Source organism: Ovis aries, chromosome 2, assembly GCF_016772045.2.
Source record: "Ovis aries strain OAR_USU_Benz2616 breed Rambouillet chromosome 2, ARS-UI_Ramb_v3.0, whole genome shotgun sequence".
NCBI classification, from domain to species: Eukaryota; Metazoa; Chordata; class Mammalia; order Artiodactyla; family Bovidae; genus Ovis; species Ovis aries.
In genome coordinates, this window is record NC_056055.1 from 114,624,286 (window position 1) to 114,648,291 (window position 24,006).

The 24,006-nt window shown below is 42.6% G+C and overlaps 1 protein-coding gene across 1 annotated transcript in view; it reads left to right on the forward strand.

Annotated features, from left to right (window-relative positions):
• Positions 1 to 24,006, forward strand: part of ARHGEF4 (Rho guanine nucleotide exchange factor 4) — a 382,985-nt gene that overhangs the window by 156,000 nt on the left and 202,979 nt on the right. The window contains 1 exon segment of the mRNA XM_027964663.3: positions 18,352 to 22,014. Within this exon segment, the coding sequence (XP_027820464.2) occupies positions 18,352 to 22,014 (3,663 nt within the window).

The window sequence follows — 24,006 nt, forward strand, 5'->3', positions numbered from 1 at the left end:
TGAGCTGGTTGTGTATTTTGGAGATTAATCCGAATGTCTGCTGCTTCGTTTGCAAATGTTTTCGCCCATTCTGAGGGCTGTCATTTCATCTTATTGATGTTTTCCTTTCCTGTGCAAAAGCTTTTAAGTTTAATTAGGTCCCACTTGTTTATTTTGTTCTTATTTTGATTTCTTTAGGAGATGGGTTGAAAAAGATCTTGTTGTGGTTTATGCCAAAACATATTTTTCATATGTTTACTTCTACCAGTTTTATAGTGTTTGATCTTACATTTAGGTCTTTAATCAATTTTGAGCTTGTTTTTGTATATGGTGATATTTTTATTGTTTGTGCTGTTTGTGCTAGGTTGAGTCTGACTCTGTCAGACTCCATGCTCCATGGACTGCAGCATGTCAGGCTTTCCTGTCCTTCAGTGTCTCCTGGAGTTTGCTCAAACTCATGTCCAATGACTCAGTGATGCTATCCAACCATCTAGTCCTCTGTCATCCCCTTCTCCTTTTGTCTTCAGTCTTTCCCAGCATCAGGTTCTTTTCCAATCACTTGGCTCTTCACAACAGATGGCCGAAGTATTGGAGCTTCAGTGTCAGTCCTTCCAATGAATATTCAGAGTTGATTTTTTTTAGGATTGACTGGTTTGATCTCTTTGCAGTCCAAGGTTCTCTCAAGAGTCTTCTCTAGCACCACAATTCAAAAGCATCAATTCTTCAGCACTCAGCCTTCTTCATGGTCCAACTTTCACATCTGTACATGACTATCAGCAAAACCATAGTTTTGACTATATGGACCTTTGTCAGCAAAGTGATGTCCCTGCTTTTTAATATGCTGTCTGGGTTTGTCATAGCTTTTCTTCCAAGGAACAAGAGTTTTAAAAATTATTTGGCTGCAGACCATCTGCAGTGATTTTGGAGCCCAAGAAAATAAAATCTGTCATTGCTTCCACTTTTTCCTCTTCCATTTGCTATGAATTGACAGGGCTGGATGCCATGATCTTAGGTTTTTGAATGTTGAGTTTTGAGCCAGCTTCTTCAGTGTCCTTTTTCACCTTCATCAAGAGGCTTTTTAGGTCCTCTTCACTTTCTGCCATTAGAGTGGTACCATCTGCAAATCTGAGGTTGTTTCTCCCAGCAGTCTTGACTCTAACTTGTAATACATCCAGCCTGGAATTTTGTATGATGTACTCTGCATACAGATTCATAGTGTTCTGATTTCATGTTTCACATGTAGCTGCCTAGACTTCCCAGCACCACTTATTGAAGAGGCTGTGTTTTCTCCATTGTATATTCTTGCTTACTTTGTCATACATTAGGTGGCCATATATGTGTGGGTTTATCTCTGGGCTTTCTATCCTCTCTCTCTGGTCTATATTTCTATTTTTGTGCCAGTTCTTTACTGTCTTCATTACTGAATCTTTGTGGTATAGTTTGAAGTTAGGGTGCCTCATTCCTCCAGCTCTATTTTCCTGTCTCAAGCTTACTTTGGCTATTTGGAGTCTTTTGTATTTTCATACAAATTGTAAAAATTTTTGCTCTATATCTATGAAGAATGCCATTGGTCATTTGCAGATTCTGTTGAATCTGCATATTTCTTTGGATAGTATATTCATTCTCAGTATATTGATTCTTCCAGTCCAAGAACATGGTATATTTCTTCATCTATTTGTGTCCTCTTTGTTTTTTCTTTTTTTTTTAATCAACATTTTATAGTTTTCTGAGTACAGTTGTTTTGCTTCCTTAATGCATGCATCCTTGGTCGTGTCCAACTCTTTGGGACTCCATGGACTGTAGCCTGCCAGGATCCTCTGTACATGGAATTTTTCAAGCAAGAATACTTGAGTGAGTTGCCATTTTATCTTTCAAGGGATGTTTCCACCCAGGGGTTGAACCCATGTCTCCTGTGTCTCCTATATTAGCATTCAGATTCTTTGCCACTGAGCCACCTGGGTAACCCTTTAGGGAGGCTTATTCCTAGGTATGTTATTCTTTTTGTTGGCATGGTAAATGGGATTATTTCTTTAATTTCTCTTTCTGCTCCTTTATTGTTGGTGTGTAGGAATACAAGAGATGTCTGTGCATTAATTTTGTATCTTGCAACTTTACCAAATTCAATGATTGGGTCCAGTAGTTTTCTTTCATTTTTTTAATATAAATTTATTTATTTTCATTGGAGGTTAATTACTTTACAATATTGTATTGGTTTTGCCATACATCAACATGAATCCGCCACAGGTATACACATGTTCCCCATCCTGAACCCCCCCTCCCTCCTCCTTCCCCCTACCATCCCTGGCATCCTTAGGATTTTCGATGTAGGGTAACACGTTATCTGGAAGCAGTGGTAGTTTTACTTCTTCTTTTCCAATTTGTATTTCTTTTGCTTCTTCTTCTTCTCTAGTTGCTGAGGCGAGGACTTCTAAAACTTTGTTGAAAAGAGTTGTGAGAGTGGATATCCTTGTGTTATTCCTAATCTTAGGGGAAATACTTTCAGTTTTTTAACATTGAGAATGATATATGCTGTGTATTTGTCATGTATGGCCTTTATTATATTGAAATAGGTTCCCTCTGTGCCTATTTTCTGGAGACTTATTACCATGGATAGATGTTGAATTTTGTCAAAGAGCTTTTATGCATCTATTTAGATGATCATATGGTTTTTATTGTTTAATTGTTAATACGATGTTTCACATTGATTGATTTACATTATTGAAGAATCTTTACATTCCTGGGATAAATCACACTTGATCATGGTGTATGACCTTTTAATGTGTTGTTATATTTTGTTTGCTAGTATTTTGTTGAGGTTTTTTTTTCTATGTTCATCGGTGATATTGGTCTTTATTTTCTTTTTTAGTTATATGTTTGTCCGGTTTTGATATCAGAGCAATGGTTGTCTCATAGAATGAGTTTGGGAGTGTTTCTCCCCCTACAATTTTTTGGAAGAGTTTGAGCATAAAAAGTGTTAGCTCTTCTCTAAATTTAATAGAATTCACCTCTGAAGCCATCTGGTCCTGGGCTTTTGTTTGTTGAAAGATTTTTACTTATAGTTTCAATTTCACTACTTGTGATTGGTCTGTTTATATTTTCTAATTCTTCCTGGTTTAGTCTTGGAAGGTTGTACATTTCCAAGAATTTGTCCATTTCTGGGTTGTCCATTTTATAGTATAAAATGCTCATAATAGTCACTTACTATCTTTTGTATTTCTGTGGCGACAATTGTGAATTCTCCTTTTTCATTTCTAATTTTCTTAATTTGAGTTTTCTCCTTTTTTTCTTGAACAATCTGACTAAACATTTGCCGAGTTCATTTTTCTCAAAGAACCAACTTTTACTGATCTTTGCTATTACTTTCTTCATTTCTATTTCATTTATTTCATTATTTACTTTGATCTTTATAATTTTTTTCCTTCTACTGACATTGGGTTTTCTTCGTTCTTCCTCTAGTTGCTTTAGGTGTACGTTTACATTGTTTATTTGAGATATTTCTTGTTTCTTAAGGTAATATTTAGTTACTGTAGACTTCTCTCTTAGAACTGCTTTTGCTGTGACCCATAGGTTTTGCGTGTCATGTTTTCATTGTCATTTTTTTCTATGTATTTTTATTTCCTCTTTAATTTCTGCAGTGATTTCTTGGTTATTTAGCAGTACACTGTTTCGCCTTCATGTATTTGTGTTCTTTAGTTGTTTTTTTTTCTGTAACTAATTTCAAATCTATAGCATTGTGGTTGGAAAAATGCTTTATACAATTTCAATTTTCTTAAATTTTCTGAGGCTTGATTTGTAACCAAAGATGTGATTTACCCTAGAGATTTATATCTAGGATATATAAAGAAGTCTTTAAACTTCACGAGAACACAGCCCAGTGTTTTTGTTTTTTGTTTTTGTTTTCTTTGAAATTGGCAAAAAATCTGAACTGACATTTCACAAAGAAGATGTACTGATAGAAAAAAGCATTTGAAAAGATGCTCAACATCATATTTCAATGTGAAAGTGAAAGTGAAGTCGCCCAGTCATGTACGACTCTTTGCAACTCCGTGGACTGTAGCCCACTAGGCTGCTCTGTCTGTGGGATTCTCCAGGCAAGAATACTGGAGTGGGTTGCCATTTTCTTCTCCAGGGGATCTTCCTGACCCAGGGATCGAACCCAGGTCTCCTGCATTGCAGGCAGACACTTTAACCTCTGAGCCACCAGGGAAGCCCAATAGGAAAATGCAAATTGAGACCCCAATGAGATGCCACTTCACACCCACTAGCATTGTTAAGATTTTCAAAACTGACCATAGCAGATGTGGGTGAGAGTGTGGAGCATCTGGACTGTCATATACTGCTGAGGGTGGTGTAAAAGAGAATGGAGAACAGTTTGCAGTTTCTTAAGAAATTAAAAATATACACCTACCATATGGCCTGGTCACTCCCGTCCTCAGTACTGACTCAAGACAAATGAAAGCGCACATCTGTACATAACTGTTACCGCTTTATTTGAAAGCCAAAAACTGGGAACAACTCAAATGTCCCTCAGCAGGTGAGTGGATAAACACATCATGATATATCTATACAACAGAACCCTACCCAGCAATAAAACAAGTTGCTGACAAATGAAACATATATGAGTCTCAAAATAACTATGCTGAGTGAAAATAAAAAACAGACAAAAAAATACATTCTATGTGATTCTCTTAATATGGAATTCTAGAAAATGAAAAGTAATCTATAGTAGCAGAAAGCAGATAAAGATTCCCTGGGGATGCAGTGAGGGAGGCTATGATGGAGGAATTACAAGAATCACAAGGGAACTTTTAGAAGCAAGAGAAATGTTCATTATCTTGCTTGTAGTCATGGTTTCACAGATGTATGTAAACACATTAATTATTTACACTTGAAATATATGCAGTTACTTATGTCAGTTCTACCTCAATAAAGCTGCAAAAACATAGTGAAAGTAGGGAAGGAAGGAAGGGAGAGAAGAAGGAGGCAGAGAACAAAGGAAGGCAGACAGGCCAGAGTCTTGGATCTGGCAATGCGGAGGTTATTAGAGAACTCTGCCAGAGTGATTTCAGTGAGTGAATGGAGAGACAGCCAGACTGCAGTGAGCAGCAAGCAGGACATTTCTGATTCTATTGCACTGCATCTATGTATCAGAATACTCACTGCAACAAACACACAGAAATAAAGCATATATTCCTTGAAACATATGGTGTTGAACAAACCATTGCTGAGTTCACATTAAAAAATAAACAAATCTCAAGGAGAAAAAAAGAGAAAGGGAGCTGAAAAGAATGAAATATGGTGATAGATAGAAACCCAAATAAATGCTCACTGGTTAAACTCTCTGATTAAGTGATTGAAATGTTGGATCTTAAGAATCCAGCTACACATCAGTTATGGAAAACACACTTAAGGAACATAAAAAGACTGAAAATAAAAGAATGGAAAAATATATACTAGGCAAATACTAACCCAAAGAAAGTTGGTTAAAATATAAAATATTTTAAACCTTCAAAATATAGGTTTAATTTAAACCTTTAAAATACAGGTTTAAAATATTAGGCTAAATATATAGGTTAAAATAAAATATATTAGTTTAAAATATAGGCTATTTAAAATAGACTTTATTATTAAGGATGAAGAGAGTTGCTGTTCAGTCGCTAAGTTGTGTCTGGCTCTTTGCCACCAGATTAACTGTAGGGCACCAGGCTTCCTTATCCTTCACTAATTCCTGGAGCTTCTCAGATTCATGTCCTTTGAGTTGGCGATGCTAATCATCTCACCCTTTCCCACCCTGTTATCCTTTTGCCTTCAATCTTTCCCAGCATCAGGGTCTTATCCAATGAGTTGGCTTTTGCATCAGGCAACCAAAGTATTAGAACTTCAGCATCAATCATTTCAAAGAATATTAAGGGTAAATTTCCTTTAGGATTAACCCATTTGAGCTCCTTCTCCAAGGGACTCTTAAGAGTCTTCTCCAGCACCACAATTCAAAAGCATCAGTTCTTCAGCCTTCACCTTTCTTTATGGTTCAACTCTCACATCCATATATGACTACTGGAGAAACCATAGCTTTAAGTACACAGACTTTTGTTGGCAAAATGATGTCTCCTTTTTAATATATTGTCTAGGTTTATCATAGCTTTCCTTTCAAGGAACAAGAATCTTTTTATTCCATGGCTGCAGTCACCATCCACAGTGATTTTGGAGCCCACAAAAATAGTCTGTCCCTGCTTCCACTTTTTCCCCTTATTATTTGCCATGAAATGATGAGGTTGGATGCCATGATCTTAGTTTTTTGTTTTTTTGTTTGTTTGTTTGTTTTTTCACTTTGAAGAATTTTTTTTTTAATTTTTATTTTTACTTCATTTTACTTTACAATACTGTATTGGTTTTGCCATACACTGACATGAATCCACCACGGGTGTACAAGCGATCCCAAACATGAACCCCCTCCCACCTCCCTCCCCCCAACATCCCTCTGGGTCATCCCCGTTCACCAGCCCCAAGCATGCTGTATCCTGCATCGGACATAGACTGATGATTCGATGGAGTATTACTCAGCCATTAAAAAGAATACATTTGAATCAGTTCTAATGAGATGGATGAAACTGGAGCCAATTATACAGAGTGAAGTAAGCCAGAAAGAAAAACACCAATACAGTATACTAAAACATATATATGGAATTTAGAAAGATGGCAATGACGACCCTGTATGCAAGACAGCAAAAAAGACACAGTTGTGTATAATGGACTTTTGGACTCAGAGGGAGAGGGAGAGGGTGGGATGATTTGGGAGAATGGCATTGAAACATGTATACTATCATGTAAGGATCTTAGGTTTTTGAATGTTGAGTTTCAAGCCAGCTTTCTCACTCTCCTCTTTCACCCTCATCAAGAGTCTCTTTAGCTCCTTTTCACTTTCTACCATTAAAGTGGTATCATCTGCATATCTGAGGTTGTTGATATTTCTTTCATGTTGCTATTTTTTCCAGCAGCCTTGATTCCGGCTTGTGATTCATCCAGCCCAGCATTTTGCATGATGTACTCTGCATAGAAGTTAAATAAGCAGGGTGACAATATACAGCCTTGTCATATTTTTTTTCCCAATTTGAACCAGTCCATTGTTCCATGTGCAGTTTTAACTGTTGCTTCTTGACCCACATACAGGTTTCTCAGGAGACAGGTAAAGTGGTCTGGTACTCCCATCTCTTTAGGAATTTCCCACAGTTTGTTGGGCTCAGATGGTAAAGCGTCTGTCTACAATGCGGGAGACCTGGCTTCGATCCCTGGGCTGGGAAGATCTGCTGGAGAAGGAAATGGCAAGCCACTCCAGTGCTATTGTCTGGAAAATCCCATGGACAGAGGAGCCTGATAGGTTACAGTCCATGGGGTCGCAAAGAGTCAGACACGACTGAGCGACTTCACTTCACTTCACACAGTCAAAGCTTTCCAAAGTCAATGAAGCAGAAGTAGTTTGTTTTTTTTTTTTTTTTAAATTCTCTTGCTTTCCCTATGATTCAACAGATGTTGACAATTTGATCTTTGGTTCCTCTACCATTTCTAAATCCAGCTTGTACATCTGGAAGTTCTTGGTTCATGCACTGCTGAAGTGTAGCTTGAACGATTTTGTGCCTAACCTTACAAGTATTTGAAATGAGCATAATTATAACGTAGTCTGAACATTCTTGAGGCTTTCCTGGTAGCTCAGATAGAAAAGGATCTGCCGGCAACGTGGGAGGCCCTGGTTCGATCCCTGGGTCAGGAAGATCCTCTGGAGAAGGGAATGGCTACCCACTCCAGTATTCTTCTCTCATGAATTCCGTGGCCAGAGGAGCCTTGGTGGGCTACACTCCACAGGGTCACAAAGAGCCGGACAAGCCTGAGTCACTTTCACTTTCATGTTCTTTGGCATTCCCCTTCTTTGGGATTGGAATGAAAACTGACATTTTCCAGTCCTATTTGATAATAAAAAGAGCCAGAATTTGTATATGCATCTACTAACATAACACTGAAACATGTAAACTGAAAGATGACGGAATTAGAGAAGGAAATTGACCAATGCAGCACTGACCTTGAGTGGCCTTGGCCTGCAGTGGCTTGAGATGGCCTTTGGTTCCCAGCCAGAGACTGAATTCAGGTGGCAGCAATGAAAGCACTGAATCCTAACAAATAGATCAGTGGTCAGTGACCAGGTCCTGGCCCCTTGGCTTTACAGAAAAGAATTCCCACAAAGTATTTATTAGGAGGAAAAAAAAGGGTACACGTGGATAGAAACGTGGGCAGGCTCAAAGAGAGAGGCCCTGAGTCACACCCTCATGGTAGTTTGAATTACTCCTCTTTCAGTTTGAACTACTCGTTTAGGGCATTTCTTCTGGGCTTTCTCTGGCCAATCCTTTCGATTTGCCTGGTTCTGAGTCCATATTTGGTATATCTTAGTAACTTCTTGGAGAAGGAAATGGCACCCCACTCCAATACTCTTGCCTGGAAAGTCCCATGGACAGAGGAGCCTGGTAGGCTGCAGTCCAGGGGGTCGCGAAGAGTCAGACATGACTGAGCGATTTCCCTTTCACTTTTCACTTTCATGCATTGGAGAAGGAAATGGCAACCCAGTCCAGTGTTCTTGCCTGGAGAATCCCAGGGATGGGGAAGCTTGGTGGGCTGCCATCTATGGAGTTGCACAGAGTCTGACACGACTGAAGCGACTTAGCAGCAGCAGCAGCAGTAACTTCTCAAGTGTGTGTGTTCATATCTTAGCCAAGATGGATTCCAGTGTAGAGACTGATGGGTAGGTGACATCACTTACTATGAGTGGACGACCTCTACCTTTTTGACCTCCAAGGAGCCTTTCTGCACATGTGTAGCCAGGGAGGTCTCCTTGAGCTCAAGAATGAGGAATATGTGGTCTTTTATCTCTTATCTGGGCAGAGCCTGGCCTCCTCCATCATCCTGCTTTTATAGTGTTTTTTTCCACAGGGGAGAAACTCTTCATACTGGGGCCCATCTGTCTCCTGCCTCAGCACTACAGTGGGTGAATCAACCTACTGCTCTTAATAGCAGATTTAAAACTAGTCAAATTGCTGAGGCTTCAACAAGGATTTAACACATAACAAGCCTCGTGAGCAATTATTAAACGCTGAATGAACCATTAGAGAATACTTGATCTTTCCAAATACCCATGGAGCATTTATGAAACAGAGTTACAGAACCAGGTCCATTTTTTGTCTCATTTTTGTCTCAAGCCAGAACACTGAGACAGGAGGTTGGCAGCAGGGGAGAATTTATTCCTTTATTTGCAAAGCAGCCAAGTGTGAAGACAGGAGACCAAATCTGGGAAGCCAGGGCCTCTGGATATTTAGGTGCTAAAGAATAAAGCTTAGGGAAAGGTGATTGGAAAAGGTGTGATAGTGTCGCCATCTGTACATTGGTAACTAAGCTGCCCATCTCTTCAAGTTCAAAAGGTCACTGAGTAGACACTCCTGGTTGAAGTGTCTGAGGCTTCCATCCAGTCTTAACCAGCTCAGCTTGAGCTAGATGCAGCTGACTCCCAGTTTCTGCAAAACAACCAGGCAGAAATCTTATTGTTTAGGTTTATTGCCACTGGGAAGACATGCAAGTCTTTTGTAGCAACAATTAAAATAACTTTGATTAATTAATGCAGATTACATGTGAAATAGTTTTAACTAATGATTATCCATGGTTCAACAGGAACTTGTACTGTACCATAAAGCCAGTTTCAACTAATTTCCAAGAATCATACAGGCCAGGCATACACACCGAGGAAACCAGAATTGAAAGAGACACATGTACCCCAATGTTCATCAGAGCACTGTTTATAATAGCCAGGACATGGAAGCAACCTAGATGTCCATCAGCATGGACATGGATAAGAAAGCTGTGGTACATATACACAATGGAGTATTACTCAGTCATTAAAAAAAAAATACATTTGAATCAGTTCTAATGAGGTGGATGAAACTGGAGCCTATTATACAGAGTGAAGTAAGTCAGAAAGAAAAACACCAATACAGTATATTAACACATATATGTGGAATTTAGAAAGATGGTAACGATAACCCTGTATGCGAGACAGCAAAAGAGACACAGATGTATAGAACAGTCTTTCGGACTCTGTGGGAGAGGGAGAGGTGGGATGATTTGGGAGAATGGCACTGAAACGTGTAATATCATATATGAAGTGAATCGCCAGTCCAGGTTTGATGCATGATACTGGATGCTTGGGGCTGGTGCACTGGGATGAGCCAGAGGGATGGTATGGGGAGGGAGGAGGGAGGAGGGTTCAGGATGGGGAACACATGTATACCTGTGGCAGATTCATGTTGATGTATGGCAAAACGATTACAATATTGTAAAGTAATTAACCTCCAATTAAAATAAATAAATTTATATTTAAAATGAAAAGAAAAACAATGTAATTAAACAGAAATCAGAAACAAAAAGATAACTAAAACATACTTCTAAATAATGAGTCATAAAGCAAATCATAATGGAAATTAGAAAACAATAGAATTGCAAGATAATGTAAATACCACTTATTAATACTAATGTCTTGACACTGAATTTGTGTTTAAAAGAGATATTATGTTTTGTTATCAAATACTAATTTTTTTAAAAGTCTGAATGGGAGATGAAGTGTAGAGATAAAATGTAAATTGTTATTGAGGAGTTTGAGAAGAAATTGGGGCGCTGTGGGAAATGGGAGCAGGAATTTTGATGAAAGCAGATTTGTTGCAGGTGACGGAAGAAGTGACAGTCAGGAGGGGCGGGGTGGGGTGCTGGAGCCCCTTTGTCAACACTCACTCTCATCTTCCTAATGCACTGTCTGTCATCACTTCACCCTCTGTGCAAAACCCTCCGTATGCAGCTCTCCAGTTCTCACAGAAGAAAGCCCAGACAGCTTACCCTAGTGTTTGAAGCCTCGTAAAGTTATAGAAATAACACAATCAGGAAGTGCTAGTCCTGTGACAAAACAGAGAGGGTTTTTCTGCTTTAAGCAGAAAACATACAAAGGTTGATCCACTCATTATCCCCTGAAAAAACTCTAAGCTTCAGCAAAAAGAATACTTTTGCCTGTGAATTCAACCCCCAGACCACTGTCAACTGAAAAAATAAGCCTGGACTAAAAGTTGAGAGTTGGGTTTATTCAGGGGAAGTCTTGAGGACGTCAAGCGCAGGAGACAGCATCTCAGGTGACCCTGAGAGATAAACTATACAGAAGTTTGCAGCAAGGGGCATTGCCTCACCGTTCCTCCCTGCGCACACTGTTTGTGAACCCATGGTAGGCAAGGCATGAGTGGGGAGGCTGGGAGAAAACTCTGCAGATACGTCTGTTCTCTCCTGACCGGCACAGCAGCTGTAGCAGCAGACACACTGCATTCTGTCCTCTTGTCGTTAACCCAGTGGACACAGCCTCACAAAGCCACAGTGGCTGCTCAGATCATGCTTATATAGGGCATTGCACGTGCACAATACTATAAATGATCTCAGCTGTTACATAACCACGCATTTATAAAAAGCAGGGCAAGAGGATAGAGGCCATGGGGCAAAAGAGCCTGACCACCACCATCTTTGCTAACTTGCTCTTTCCCTACAGGTGGATAATCTGAATATTAAAAGATCACTGTTAATTAAAGAAAACCAGATCTCACACATCAAGGGATTTACCACTCTTCTATGTAAGGGAAGATGCAAGCATCCGGGCTTACTGAAATCAATTCTTTCATATGCATCTCAGCTGTCGGTGGGCCAAATCCTGCTTTCTGATTATTCACATCCTTAATTCCTCATTTACTGTAAGGGGTGGCAGGTACAGCAGATGGCTGCCTCTTGCATTTTCTTGCATTCCCCTTAGCTCCTCAGTGCTTACCAGGGAGAAAGTGGCTGATGGCTGCTAGAGGGCTAGTATTATTTTTCCTGGTCTCAGAAGTTTACATTTGGAAGGCTAGAATCCCTCATAGCTGTGACATATGGGATATGGTAAGAAACATTTCATTTCACACCATCCCTTAGGCACAACCTTGAAGTTGAGAAATTATGTATTTGAGAATTACCCCTGAATCAACTAAGGAGGAATAAACTTTCTTCATAAGATTTAGAATCTAATGTTTCATCAAATCAAATGCTTTTTTATTTTTTTAATTTTTATTTTTACTTTATTTTACTTTACAGTACTGTATTGGTTTTGCCATACATTGACATGAATCCACCATGGCCAGTCAAATGCTTTTTTAAAAAACATATTCTTCGTATTCAGCATTTATACACTTCGTAGTTATTGCTGTTCTTCAGTCTCCAAGTTTTGTCTGATTCTGTGACCCCATGGACTGCAGCACAACTTCCCTGTCCCTCACCATCTCCTGGAGTTCGCCCAAGTTCATGACCATTGAATTGGTGATGTCATCCAACCATCTCATCCTCTGTTGTCCTTTTCTCCTTCTGCCTTCATCTTTCCCAGAATCAGGGTCTTTTCCAGTAAGTCGGCTCTTCACATCAGATGGCCAAAGTACTTCAGCTTCAGTTTTCAGCATCAGTCTTTCCAATGAATATTGATGGTTGATTTCCTTTAAGATTGACTGGTTTGATCACCCTGCTGTCCAAGAGACTCTCAAGAGTCTTCTCCAACACCATAGTTCAAAAACATCAGTTTTTTGGTGCTCTGCCTTCTTTATGCTCCAGTTCTCACATCTGGACATGACTACTGGAAAGACCATAGCTCTGACTATATGAACTTTTGTCAGCAAAGTGATGTTTCTGCTTTTTGACACACTGTATAAGTTTGTCAGAACTTTCCTGCAAAGAAGCAATCATCTAATTTCACAGCTGAAGTCATCATCCTCAGTGTTTTTAGAGCCCAAGAAAAGGAAATCTGTCACTGCACCCACCTTTCCCCCTTCTATTTGCCATGAAGTGATGGGACCAGATGCCATGATCTTAGTTTTTTTTAAAGAGATTTTTCAGTTCCTCTTCACTTTCTGCGATTAGAGTGGTATCATCTGCATATTTGAGGTTGTTGCTATTTCTTCCAGCAATCTTGATTCCAGCTTGGAACTCATTCAGCCTGGAATTTCACATGATGTGCTCTGTGTAAAAGTTAAATAAACAGGGTGACAATAAACAGCGTTGTCATACTCCTTTCTCAATCTTGAACCAGTCAGTTGTTCCATACAGGAAGCAACAGTTAGAAACTTGCATGGAACAGGTTTTTCAGGAGACAGATAAGGTGGTCTGGTATTCCCATCTCTTTAAGAGTTTTACACAGTTTGTTATGACTTTAGTATAGTCAATGAAACAGAGGTAGATAATTTTCTAGAATTCCCTTGCTTTCTCTATGATTCAGCAAATGTTGGCAATTTGATCTCTGGTTCCCCTGCCTTTTTTAAACCCAGCTTGAACATCTGGAAGTTCTTCGTTTGCGTAATGCTGAAGTCTAGCACACAGGGTTTCAAGTACAACCTTACTAGCATGGGATATGACTGCAGCTGTCCAGTGGTTTGAACTCTCTTTGGCATGACCCTTCTTGGGAACTGGGATAAGAACTGACCTTTTCCAGTCCTGTGACTATTGCTGGGTTTTCCAGATTTGCTGACATATTTAATGTAGCACTTTGATAGAAACATCATTTAGGATTTGAAAAAGCTCTGCTGGAAATCCATCACCTCCACTAGTTTTATTGACAGCAGTGCTTCCTAAGGCCCACTTGACTTCCCACTCCAGAATATCTGGCTCTGGGTGAGTGACCACACCATTATGGTTATCCAGGTCATTAAGATTTTTTTACACAGTTCTTCTGTGTATTCTTTCCATCTCTTCTTGATCTCTTCTGCATCGGTTAGGTCTTGGCCATTTCTGTCCCTTATTGTGCCCAGTTTTGAATGAAATATTCCTTTGATATTTCCAATATTCTTGAAGAGATCTCTAGTCTTTACCCTTCTGTTGTTTTCTTCCATTTCTTTGCATTGTTCATTGAAGAAGGCCTTCTTGTGGAACTCTGCATTCAGTTGGGTATACATTTCCCTTTCTCCCCTGTTTTTCACTTCTCTTCTTTCTTCAGCTATTTGTAAAGCCTCCTCTGACAACCACTTTGTCTTCTGGCTTTTCTTTTTCTTTGGGATGGTTTTGTTTTCTGCTTCCTATACAATATTACAAACCTCTGTCCATAGTTCTTCAGGTGCTGTTTACTAGATTTAATCTCTTGAATTTGTATATTTATAATTTAATAGCCAGGACATGGAAGCAACCTAGATGTCCCTCAGCAGATGAATGGATAAGAAAGCTGTGGTACATATACACAATGGAGTATTACTCAGCCGTTGAAAAGAATTCATTTGAATCAGTTCTGATGAGATGGATGAAACTGGAGCCGATTATACAGAGTGAAGTAAGCCAGAAAGAAAAACACCAATACAGGATACTAACACATATATATGGAATTTAGAAAGATGGAAATGATGACCCTGTATGCAAGACAGCAAAAAAGACACAGATGTGTATAACGGACTTTTGGACTCAGAGGGAGAGGGAGAGGGTGGGATGATTTGGGAGAATGGCATTCTAACATGTATTCTATCATGTAAGAATCGAATCGCCAGTCTATGTCTGACGCAGGATGCAGCATGCTTGGGGCTGGTGCATGGGGATGACCCAGAGAGATGTTATGGGGAGGGAGGTGGGAGGAGGGTTCATGTTTGGGAATGCATGTAAGAATCAAAGATTTTAAAATTAAAAAAAATTAAAAATAAATAAATCAAGGGATTATACTTGAATAATCACTTCCACTGTATATTCATAGGGGGTTTGATTTAAGTCATACCTGGCTCTAGTGAGTTTCCCCATTTCTTTAGCTTATACCTGAATTTTGCTATGAAAAGCTGATAATCTGAGCAACAGTCAGCTACAGGTCTTGTTTTTGCTGACGGTACACAGATTCTCTATCTTTGACTACAAAGAATGTAATCAATCTGATTTCAGTATTGACCATTTGGTGATGTCCATGTATAACGTCATCTCTTTTGTTGTTGAAAAAGGGTATTTACTATGACCAGTGTGTTCTCTTGGCAGAATTCTGTTAGTCTTTGCCCTGCTTCATTTTGTACTCCAAGGCTAAACTTCCCTGTTACTCCAAGTACCTCTTGACTTCCTACTTTTGCATTCCAATCCACTATGATGAGTAGGACATCGTTTTTTGGTGTTAGTTCTAGGAGGTCTACTAGGTCTTCATAGAACTGATCAGCTTCAGCTTCTTCTGCATAAGGGATCGGGGCATAAACTTGAATTACAATGATGTTGAATGGTTTGCCTTGGAAATAAACTGAGGTCATTCTGTCATTTTTGAGTTTACACTCAAGTACTGCATTTCTGACTCCTTTGTTGATTATGAAGGTTACTCCATTTCTTCTGCAGGATTCTTGCTCACAGTGATAGATATAGTGGTCATCTGAATTAAATTCACTCATTCCTGTCCATTTTAGTTAACTGATTCCTAAGATGTTGATGTTCACTCTTGCCATCTCCTGCTTAATCACATCCAATTTACCTTGATTCATGGACTTAACATTCCAGGTTCCTGTGCAATACTCTTCTAACAGCATCAGACTTTACTTTCATCAGCTGACACATCCACGATTGAGCATCGTTTCTGCATTGGCCCAGCTGCTTCATTCTTTCTGGGACTATTAGTAGTTGTCCTCCACTCTTCCCCAGTAGCATATTGGACACCTTATGACCTGGGGGTCTCATGTTTCGGTGTCATATCTTCTCCGCTTTCTATACAGTTCATTGGGTTCTCACAGCAAGTATACTGGGGTGGTTTGTCACTCCCTCCTCCAATGGACCATGTTTTGTCAGAACTTTCCACTATGACCCATCCATCTTGGGTGGCCTTGCACGGCATGGCTCACAGCCTCATTGAGTTATGCAAGCCCCTTTGCTATGACAAAGCAGTGATCCATGAAGGGGATGTATACATTTTAAGGACTGCTAAAGCTGGACTTCCAGTGCTCTTGCATAGACTATACCAATTTTGTAATCTGGGAGAGTTTGCGTTTATGTGCTCTGTGATGTCCAACTCTTTGCTACCCCCATGGACTGTAGCCCACCAGGATCATTTGTCTATGGGATTTTTTAAGGCAAGAATACTGGAGTTGGTTGCCATTTCCTTCTCTAGGGGATCTTCCTGACCCAGGGATCAAACTCATGTCTCCTGTATTTCCTGCACTGTTGTTGGATTCCTTACCCACGGAGCCACTGGGGAAACCAAGCCCCAGTACCAATTTTGTAACCTGGAAGAGTTTATAAAATTTTTTATTTTTACTGAGACAGAGTGAGACCACTTGCCTGAATACCTGGAAGTCAAAGAAAGGCTTGACCTTCATCAAGACCCAGGCAATGTCCAGTAAAGGGATGCTGAGCAGGAAGCAGGGACAGGAATCAGACCCCCAGCATCTTGGCATAGTCAATGTCCATATCATTGGTCATTTGGAATTTGGGATTTTGGAATTTTTCCAAAAGGCCTGAAGCATATGAATATTGATACCAATATGAGTCTATGAGGTGACATCAAACTATAACAATGTTGAAAGAACTACTGAAATGCTCTAAAGTCCGGGGGTCCCTTCCCAGTTTAATAACAGGTCATCAAAGTGAGGGAACAGAGGTGCTTTTGAAGGCAGGAGTTACTGAGAAGGAACCTGTAGCTGGCTCCCTGCTCCCTGTTCAATTCTCTGTTCATGAAACACAGACTTGCCAGTACACAGCCTTCCCTGCTTGCCAAGGTATATTCACATCTGACCTTCTTAGCCTTACCAGGCCGTGGGACGTCTGTAGGCCATAGGCTGTGTTCCTGATGTACAGTGAGGAGCTTGCCACCTGGAAGCTGGGCCGCTGAAGCAAGTGTCCGCAGCAGACTTAGGGGGACTTCCTCTCTTGTCTTGGGTACCCCAAGGCCACCACAAAGCCCTCCTTCCTGGATGGTTTGATTTTTAATGTTTCCTCTCCTATTCCCAACTCCTTCCTGCTTTGCAACATATTTGAAACTATATGATACTAAGTTATCTGATGCTAATACAGTATCACATTATTTTTTATTTTCTGAATCTACCTTATAGCTTATATAGCTTACACATCACCATCACATTCTTTTATGTTTTTCTGCTTTTCTCCTCTCAATTGAAGAAGATTAAAAACACATTTATTTTGAGAACCCTCTAATGACAGGTCCTCAGAATATGTACTTGGGAAAGGCTGGTTGAATGAATGACTTCTGTACAAAATTTGTGTGAGGAGCCTTAGCTGGAAATGTTTGTCCTATTCCTGGCCTGGGGAATCTTTGAGCATTAGATAACTGAATGCTGGGTAGCATTATCACAAATTTCAAAGTGTTGCATGTATAACACATGTTACAACTGGGATATGTGGGTGAACCTATAAAATACTGTGCTGAGAGAAAGAAGCCAGGTCCCAAAGAATACATTCTGCATATTCTGATCATCTGACACTTTTAGAAAAGGCAACTCTAGATCGTGTGACAGAAACAGGTCACAGAGAGGAAGAGGGGAGATGAACAGTGATTGGAGAAGAGCAGGGACATTTCTGGGAAAAGGAAATACTCAGGATTTTTATCATATTGGTAGTTACTGGGTTTTCCAAGAATCTTTGTTCAGGTTTTCAGGTTAATTGGTTTTTGGCCAACCCACTACATGGGCATATACATTTGTCAAAAAGCTCAGGTCTGTATACTTTTAAGGAGATGCATATAAATGATGTATAAAGAGTTGATTGAAATATGTGTAATGAGAGAAGTATGAAAATACTAGCACCTACTTTTCCTCCTGTTCTCAAAGCTATCTTGGGCATTTATGACATCTTGATACATGATTGCAGTTTCAATAATTCTTGTGTGTGTGTTCTCTTTTTCCTTTGGCAGCAGCAAACCTAAATCAGAAAATACTTCTAAGTGAATGAACTTTGACTTTAATCCAGCTGGTTGCATAAGAACTATCAGAACACAAAACAAACACATATTCATTTGCTCTTGCTGAAATCATGAGGCAGAGATTTGCTCCTCACCATGACTCACACGTTTTATTAACTAAACTGCCCATGCTCATCCCACTTATTTTAATTAGGGTTGTTTTAACCATGTGCTATACTTTCTCCCTATTGTGTGGGTTTGACTCCATCACTTCTTTTCTGTGTTACTAAAAAGTAGCTTTTCCTATTTACCTCTCTTTCAAGGGCACATGGGGAACTAATGCGACGCTTTTGAGCCTTCTTCCTTCTGACAAAGGCAGGGACAGTGTGCGTGTGTACAGGTGTCCTCAGGCCTTGTCTCTGACTCTCGTCTTCTTGCCCTTCCAGACTCCAGAGCCCAGTGCACACCTGCCAGGCCACAGTGACACTGAAGGTCAGCAGCGCCCCCCTTCTCCTGCAGAACCAGAGGAGCAGGAGTGGAGCCAGAAAACAGACCACGATGATCTGGAGACACTGTCCCACCAGAGTGAAAGTCCATCAGACACCAAAACTGATCCCTTTGAAAGCGCTTCTGACACTGAGTCCCTGCCTGGTGACCTCCTAGAGGGAATCTGCCTCCCTCCACGTGGTACCTCCGAGGACAGGGAAGCACACAAGGGATTCTTTGACACCCCAGCATCTGGGAACCCTCGGGAGCAATATTTGACAGATGTCCCTGGGCTTGACCCAAAGGAGGAACTAGATCTGTGCCTTGACTTCAAGGAAGAGTCTCACAAAAGTGGGTTACGAACCTTTGCTACAGCTGCTGGAGAAGTGAGGGCCATCCTCCAGGAGGATGTGGCTGGCCCAGAGCCAGAGCTGCCACCAAGAAGGGCTGCTCTCCTCACACAGGGCTGTGCACGGGGGCTTACAGGCAGTTACGGCCTCCCACCAGCAAAGGTGGTGACTGTCCAAGACATCACAGGGTTCTCTGTTTTTCCTCCTCAGAGATCCAGGTCTGAGAGTCATCTAGGCACCCCACTGGTCTGGCCCCTTCTTCTCTGGTGCACTGAACAGAGCCAGAGCTGGCCGAATATCCAAAAGAGGCAGAGGGGATGCCAGCTGTCCCTCAGAAGCCCGCTGAATAGCCCAGCCCCTCTGGGAGCCAGGGCAGGGGAAAAATGTCCTCCAGACCCCACATCGGGGTTGCTCTGCTCCCCGTACAGCTTTGATACCACCCGCTGGCTTCCTTTAGGGACATCCTGCCTCCTACATGCCAAGTTTTACCATAGTGTCCCAGAAAATACTGATGATGAAGGCAGGGCACTTCCAAGGCACTGCTGTTGGCTCACAAGGACTCTGAACAAGGCCCAGTCCATAGCAGAATTTCCCTTAAGAAACTCTGAGGATCCTTTAGGGCAGAACTTTGTGACGTTTGGGACCCATCTGAAGGAGGAGACAGAAGCAGAACGGGCTCCAATAACACGGACCCCTCTTCACCCTGTTCCCACCCAGCTGTCTCACTTACTTCCTACTTCCCAAAGGAAGACTCTTCCTTTGAAGGATCAGTACAAACTCAGGGCTCTAAACTGGAAAAGGGCCTCTCAGGACACACCCTCTGAAGATCTCTGGCTGGAAAACCAGTTAGGACAGGATTCTAGGTCCTGCCCAGTCTCTTCATGCCTTACTGCAGAGCTGGTGAGCCTCACCACAGAGGAAGTGCCACTGCCAGCAGAGTGCAAGTCCGGACACGGCCCAGAAAGCAGACCAGAGGAGCCCCAAGGCCCTGGCCAGGCACCAGATGCTGAGGACGTGAGTGATGCACAGAAGCACCTTCAGGACATTCCTGCTGAGCCAGGAAACCCAACCAGCAATTACACATCAAAGTATATCCTCAGCGAAAAAAGAAAGCCATCTGCTAGGGCCAAGTTCCCACATCATCCCAGCAAGAGCGGGTCACTGGTGTGGAACAGAGACTGGGGAGTTTGCTCCAGAGTGAGCGATAATTCATACGCTCCAGAGACAACCCTGAAATCAAGCACAGCAGACACTTTAAAGGAAGCAGAAGACGTGATGGTTCCAGATCCCAGCTTCACAAAAAATGCCTTGCAGGGGTTTTCAGGAGTCTCAGCAGCCACCATGTCTCACTGCAGCTGTGGGGATGAGGAATGTGAGCAGGGGCATAAGGGTGATACAATACCCTTTGCAGAGGGCCTCCAGACAGAGCCCAAAGCAGACACATCTTCTAGGGGCACGCTCATCATTATAGCTGTTGAGCAGAAAGGGCTGCAGGCCACCAGGAAGAAAATGGGTCCTCTGCTAAAAACACAGTCCTGTGAGTTTCTAGAGGAAAGACCAGGGTCTCCCCACAGTGCTGGAGCGACCCCCTGTGAGTCTCCTCTGGCTGGGAAACCAAAAACTTGCGGCAAAGAGTGTGAACTGCCAGCAGCCTGCAGCCTGCGAGGTAACGATGGGGCTCTTCGGCAGGTGGCCCAAGCCTCAGAGCCTGGGATAGTTCTGATCCCCCAGGCTGCTTCGGAAGATTGGTCCCCGGGGAAGAGGAAAACGCCTTCCCAGGAGCACGCGGGGGACATACTGAGCACAGGGGCGCCTATGGAAGAGAACCAACCTGGGGCCAGCCAGAGCTCCAGGATTCCAGCAGCCAGGGGGGAAGCTGCTGGGAAGCCCGAGGCCTGGGGCCCTCACCCCGCGGGCAGCCGAGAGCCACCGAGCCCGGAGGACAGGCGAGGGGTGTGCGCAGCAGAGGGCGATGCAGACACCGACAAGCAGCCCGGGGCCCAGGCCCGTGCCCGTAAGAGTGCACTCCAACCGCCCAGACCGTCCCACCGGCTCCGCCAAGCATCGCGGGAGCCTGGTAAGCGCCTGGCGTTTCCCAAGGTAATCTCCTTCCGAAAAGGCAAGCCCTCCGCCGCTGAGAGCCCAGGAGGGGGCCACCCTGGGGGTTCTTCCGGCCTCAAGGAACTGTGCTCCGACAGTCAGCGGAGCAGCGCGCAGAGCTTCTCCGGCCAGGCCGGAACTTCTTGCAACGCGCCCGCCAGCACCTTTCCGGGGATCTGCCTCCAGGGATCGAGCCAAGGAGGCCCAGGGCTGATGGAAGGGGGCCGGGTGGAGACGCCTGGGGACCTCGGTAGCAGACGACAGTCCTCAGAAAGCTGCGACGCCAAGAGACTCAACACTCCAGAGAAAAGACTCAGGGCAAGGTTGGCCTCAGCTCATAAGACCTTTGCAAATTTTTTTGAGTCAAGAGTTTTAGAAAAAGAGAGCACTGGTGAATGTTCTTCATGCCCTTCCAAGGACCAGAAGGAAAAGAGCAGGTTGCGCCAGACTTCCTGGCGCACTTTCCTGAAAAGCAAAGATGCCCAAGGCTCCAAAAGGTCCTCCTTAGTAAGTCTGATTCCAGGACCAGAAATCTTGAATACTCCCAGCCGTTTCCCACCAGAGACCAATAGCCACTGTGAGAACACAGTGGTGGAACACAAGGAGAGCTATGTTTTTAGAGATCACTGGACACCCACACATTCCCCCATACCTTTGTCATCCAGCAATTTGGCTTCTTCAGATAACAGGAGAAAAAGTGAACCAACTATCAAATGTACAAGCACCCAGGAAAGTGGTGAATACATACCTCCGAGTACCTTTCCTGAAAAGTCTTGGCCTTTATCACCCACCAGTCCTGGGAGGCAGCAGGCTGGGATCAGCCGCACCCTTCCCTCAAGCTCCACCTGTTGCCTGGCACATGGAAGCCAAAGCGTGCCCTGTAAGCCCCTGAGCCCCAAGCCCCAGAGTCTCAGGCCTGGTGCCCAGCGCACAGATTTCCACTACCCTGAAAAGGGTAGGGCCATCTCAGTGGTTTCTCTTGGAAGCTACAGCCATGTGGACACCAGCTCAGAGGCCCCTGGAAACCCCAAGATGTCCCAGGCCTGGATAAGCCTCCTGCTTTCTCTGCAGGCATTAGACCAGGGCGAGCAGAAGGAAGAGAGCAGGAAAAGAAGCCAGCATCCCTGTGGCGTAAGCACAGCACCCTCACTGAAGAACCTTCTTGGGAGTGAGGTGAGTTATCTGTGACTCACATCAATCAACTCACGTTTTTTTACCTCTTAAGGAGGGTACCACACAGGACATTTTCCTAAGTGAGTGGAGGGGAGGAGTAGGAAGGCCATTCTGCCTTCCATGGAGATTGCCCCACTTACACACATGAGGGCCTCACCAGAATCAACACAGCCAGACTGATTTCTTGAAATCTGCCAAACTAACAAGTGGGAACTGCATTTTACTGTAATTCTGTGTGGTCTCTATTTTCCCTGTGTAATTCGAGCTATCTGAATTCCCCTTTGTATCAGTGGCCTGTTCATAGTCTGGTTATTTTGTATCCGGTGGTTGATGTAGGCTTTTTTCTTTCAGCCTTCATTCTTCACCACTGTGAAATTTTTAAAGGAAAATTTCCAACTTTGCTTTCTAGCATGTTTATGGGTTTTTTTTTTTTTTTCCTGAAATCTAAACCTGATCCAGTTTAACTTGTTTGGATATAAGGAGAGATTAGTGGTGCTTCTGAAATTCCTAGTAAAATAAAACAGTCTCTCCCCCAAAGCAAAGGCGTCTATCCAGGATAGGGAACAGGTGCTGGGTCAGGCACAAGAAAAGGGATACCAGCTTGGGATTTCTCTCAAGTCAGGCTGCCCTCTGAAGGAGGTAAATTCCAAAAAGAGTAGTCTTGGGACTGTGAAAGCAGACCTCCCTTTTCCTGTCCACTCTTGCACCCATTTGCCCTTGTCCCATTGCTTCTTTAGACAAATAGATGTGATGTCTCTGTGTGCCCAGCACTGTGCTGGTATGGAAGGGCAAAAGGTTCGGCATTAGCCTCAAGCAGGGCCAAATGCAGCCTCCCACCCTCATGTGCTGCCTCCGGGCTCCTGGTAAGCCTGGCCCTTTAGCAAACTGGCTGTGGTCTCCCTGTGGCAAGTGTCAGTCGCCCTCTCTGAGCGTGCACCTTTCCCCGGCGCTCAGCCTACGTATATGTTCTGACTTGCAAGCATATATGGCCTTCTCTCTCCTCCTGTTAAGATTTGAAAGAGGAATAGGAATGAACATTTATTCAGCATCTGCTTAGTGTCTGGTCCTTTCCTGGGCACTTGACAATCATCTCACTGTTTGCTAAACACATGCAGTCTGTCCGGGTGTTTGCTGAGGCCCCTGCACCTGCTCTTCCCATAGACTACACTTCTGTGCACAGGACAAGCTGAAGGCCCTGTGTGCTATAACCGACAAGTCTGGGGTGCTCACTGCAGCCACCAGGCTCTTTGTGGGCTGCTTAGGAGGAAACGAGCTGGGACAGGTGAGCATTCACAGGGTATTCCCAACACACTGGAATTAGACATTTCGCATTCAAAAGTGAGGACTACCAGCTGAAATTACATCACCTTATTCAACATATGTCCTCATCTGTAAAGTGTTAAATATTAGCTTTCAAAGATTTTTTCCTATTTTTTTGCTTATTTTTAATTATTAGTAAAAATTAAAAACAAAGCCAGTGCAGATGTAGAAGAGAAAAGATAACAATTTCCCTTTAAAGCCCCCCAGTCACATTCCACAGAAGGAAATAGTGTCAGCAGTTGGATGTATGTTATCTACATTATGTCCACACATCAACAGGATGATAAGGGGGATGGCTCAGCTGGTAAAGAATCCGCCTGCAATGTGGGAGACCTGGGTTTGCTCGCTGGGTTGGGAAGATCCCCTGGAGAAGGGAACAGCTACCTGCTCCAGTAGTCTGGCTGGAGAATTCACAAAGAGCATGAGCAACAATGCATGAGCAACTTTCACTTTCACTTTGGGGAAAAGAGGGTTACACAGCAGGTCATACGCACATACTACCCTGTCTCTTTCTTGTTTACTTCAATAAAACAGCAAATACAGACCTCCAGGGGTTTTATATACATTGTTCTGTAGTTGAAACTGGCATGCTGTTTCATAGTATCGCTATACTGTATTTAGTTATTTTTCTATTGATTAATATTTAGGTAAAATCAAACAGTCAGAGTAAAA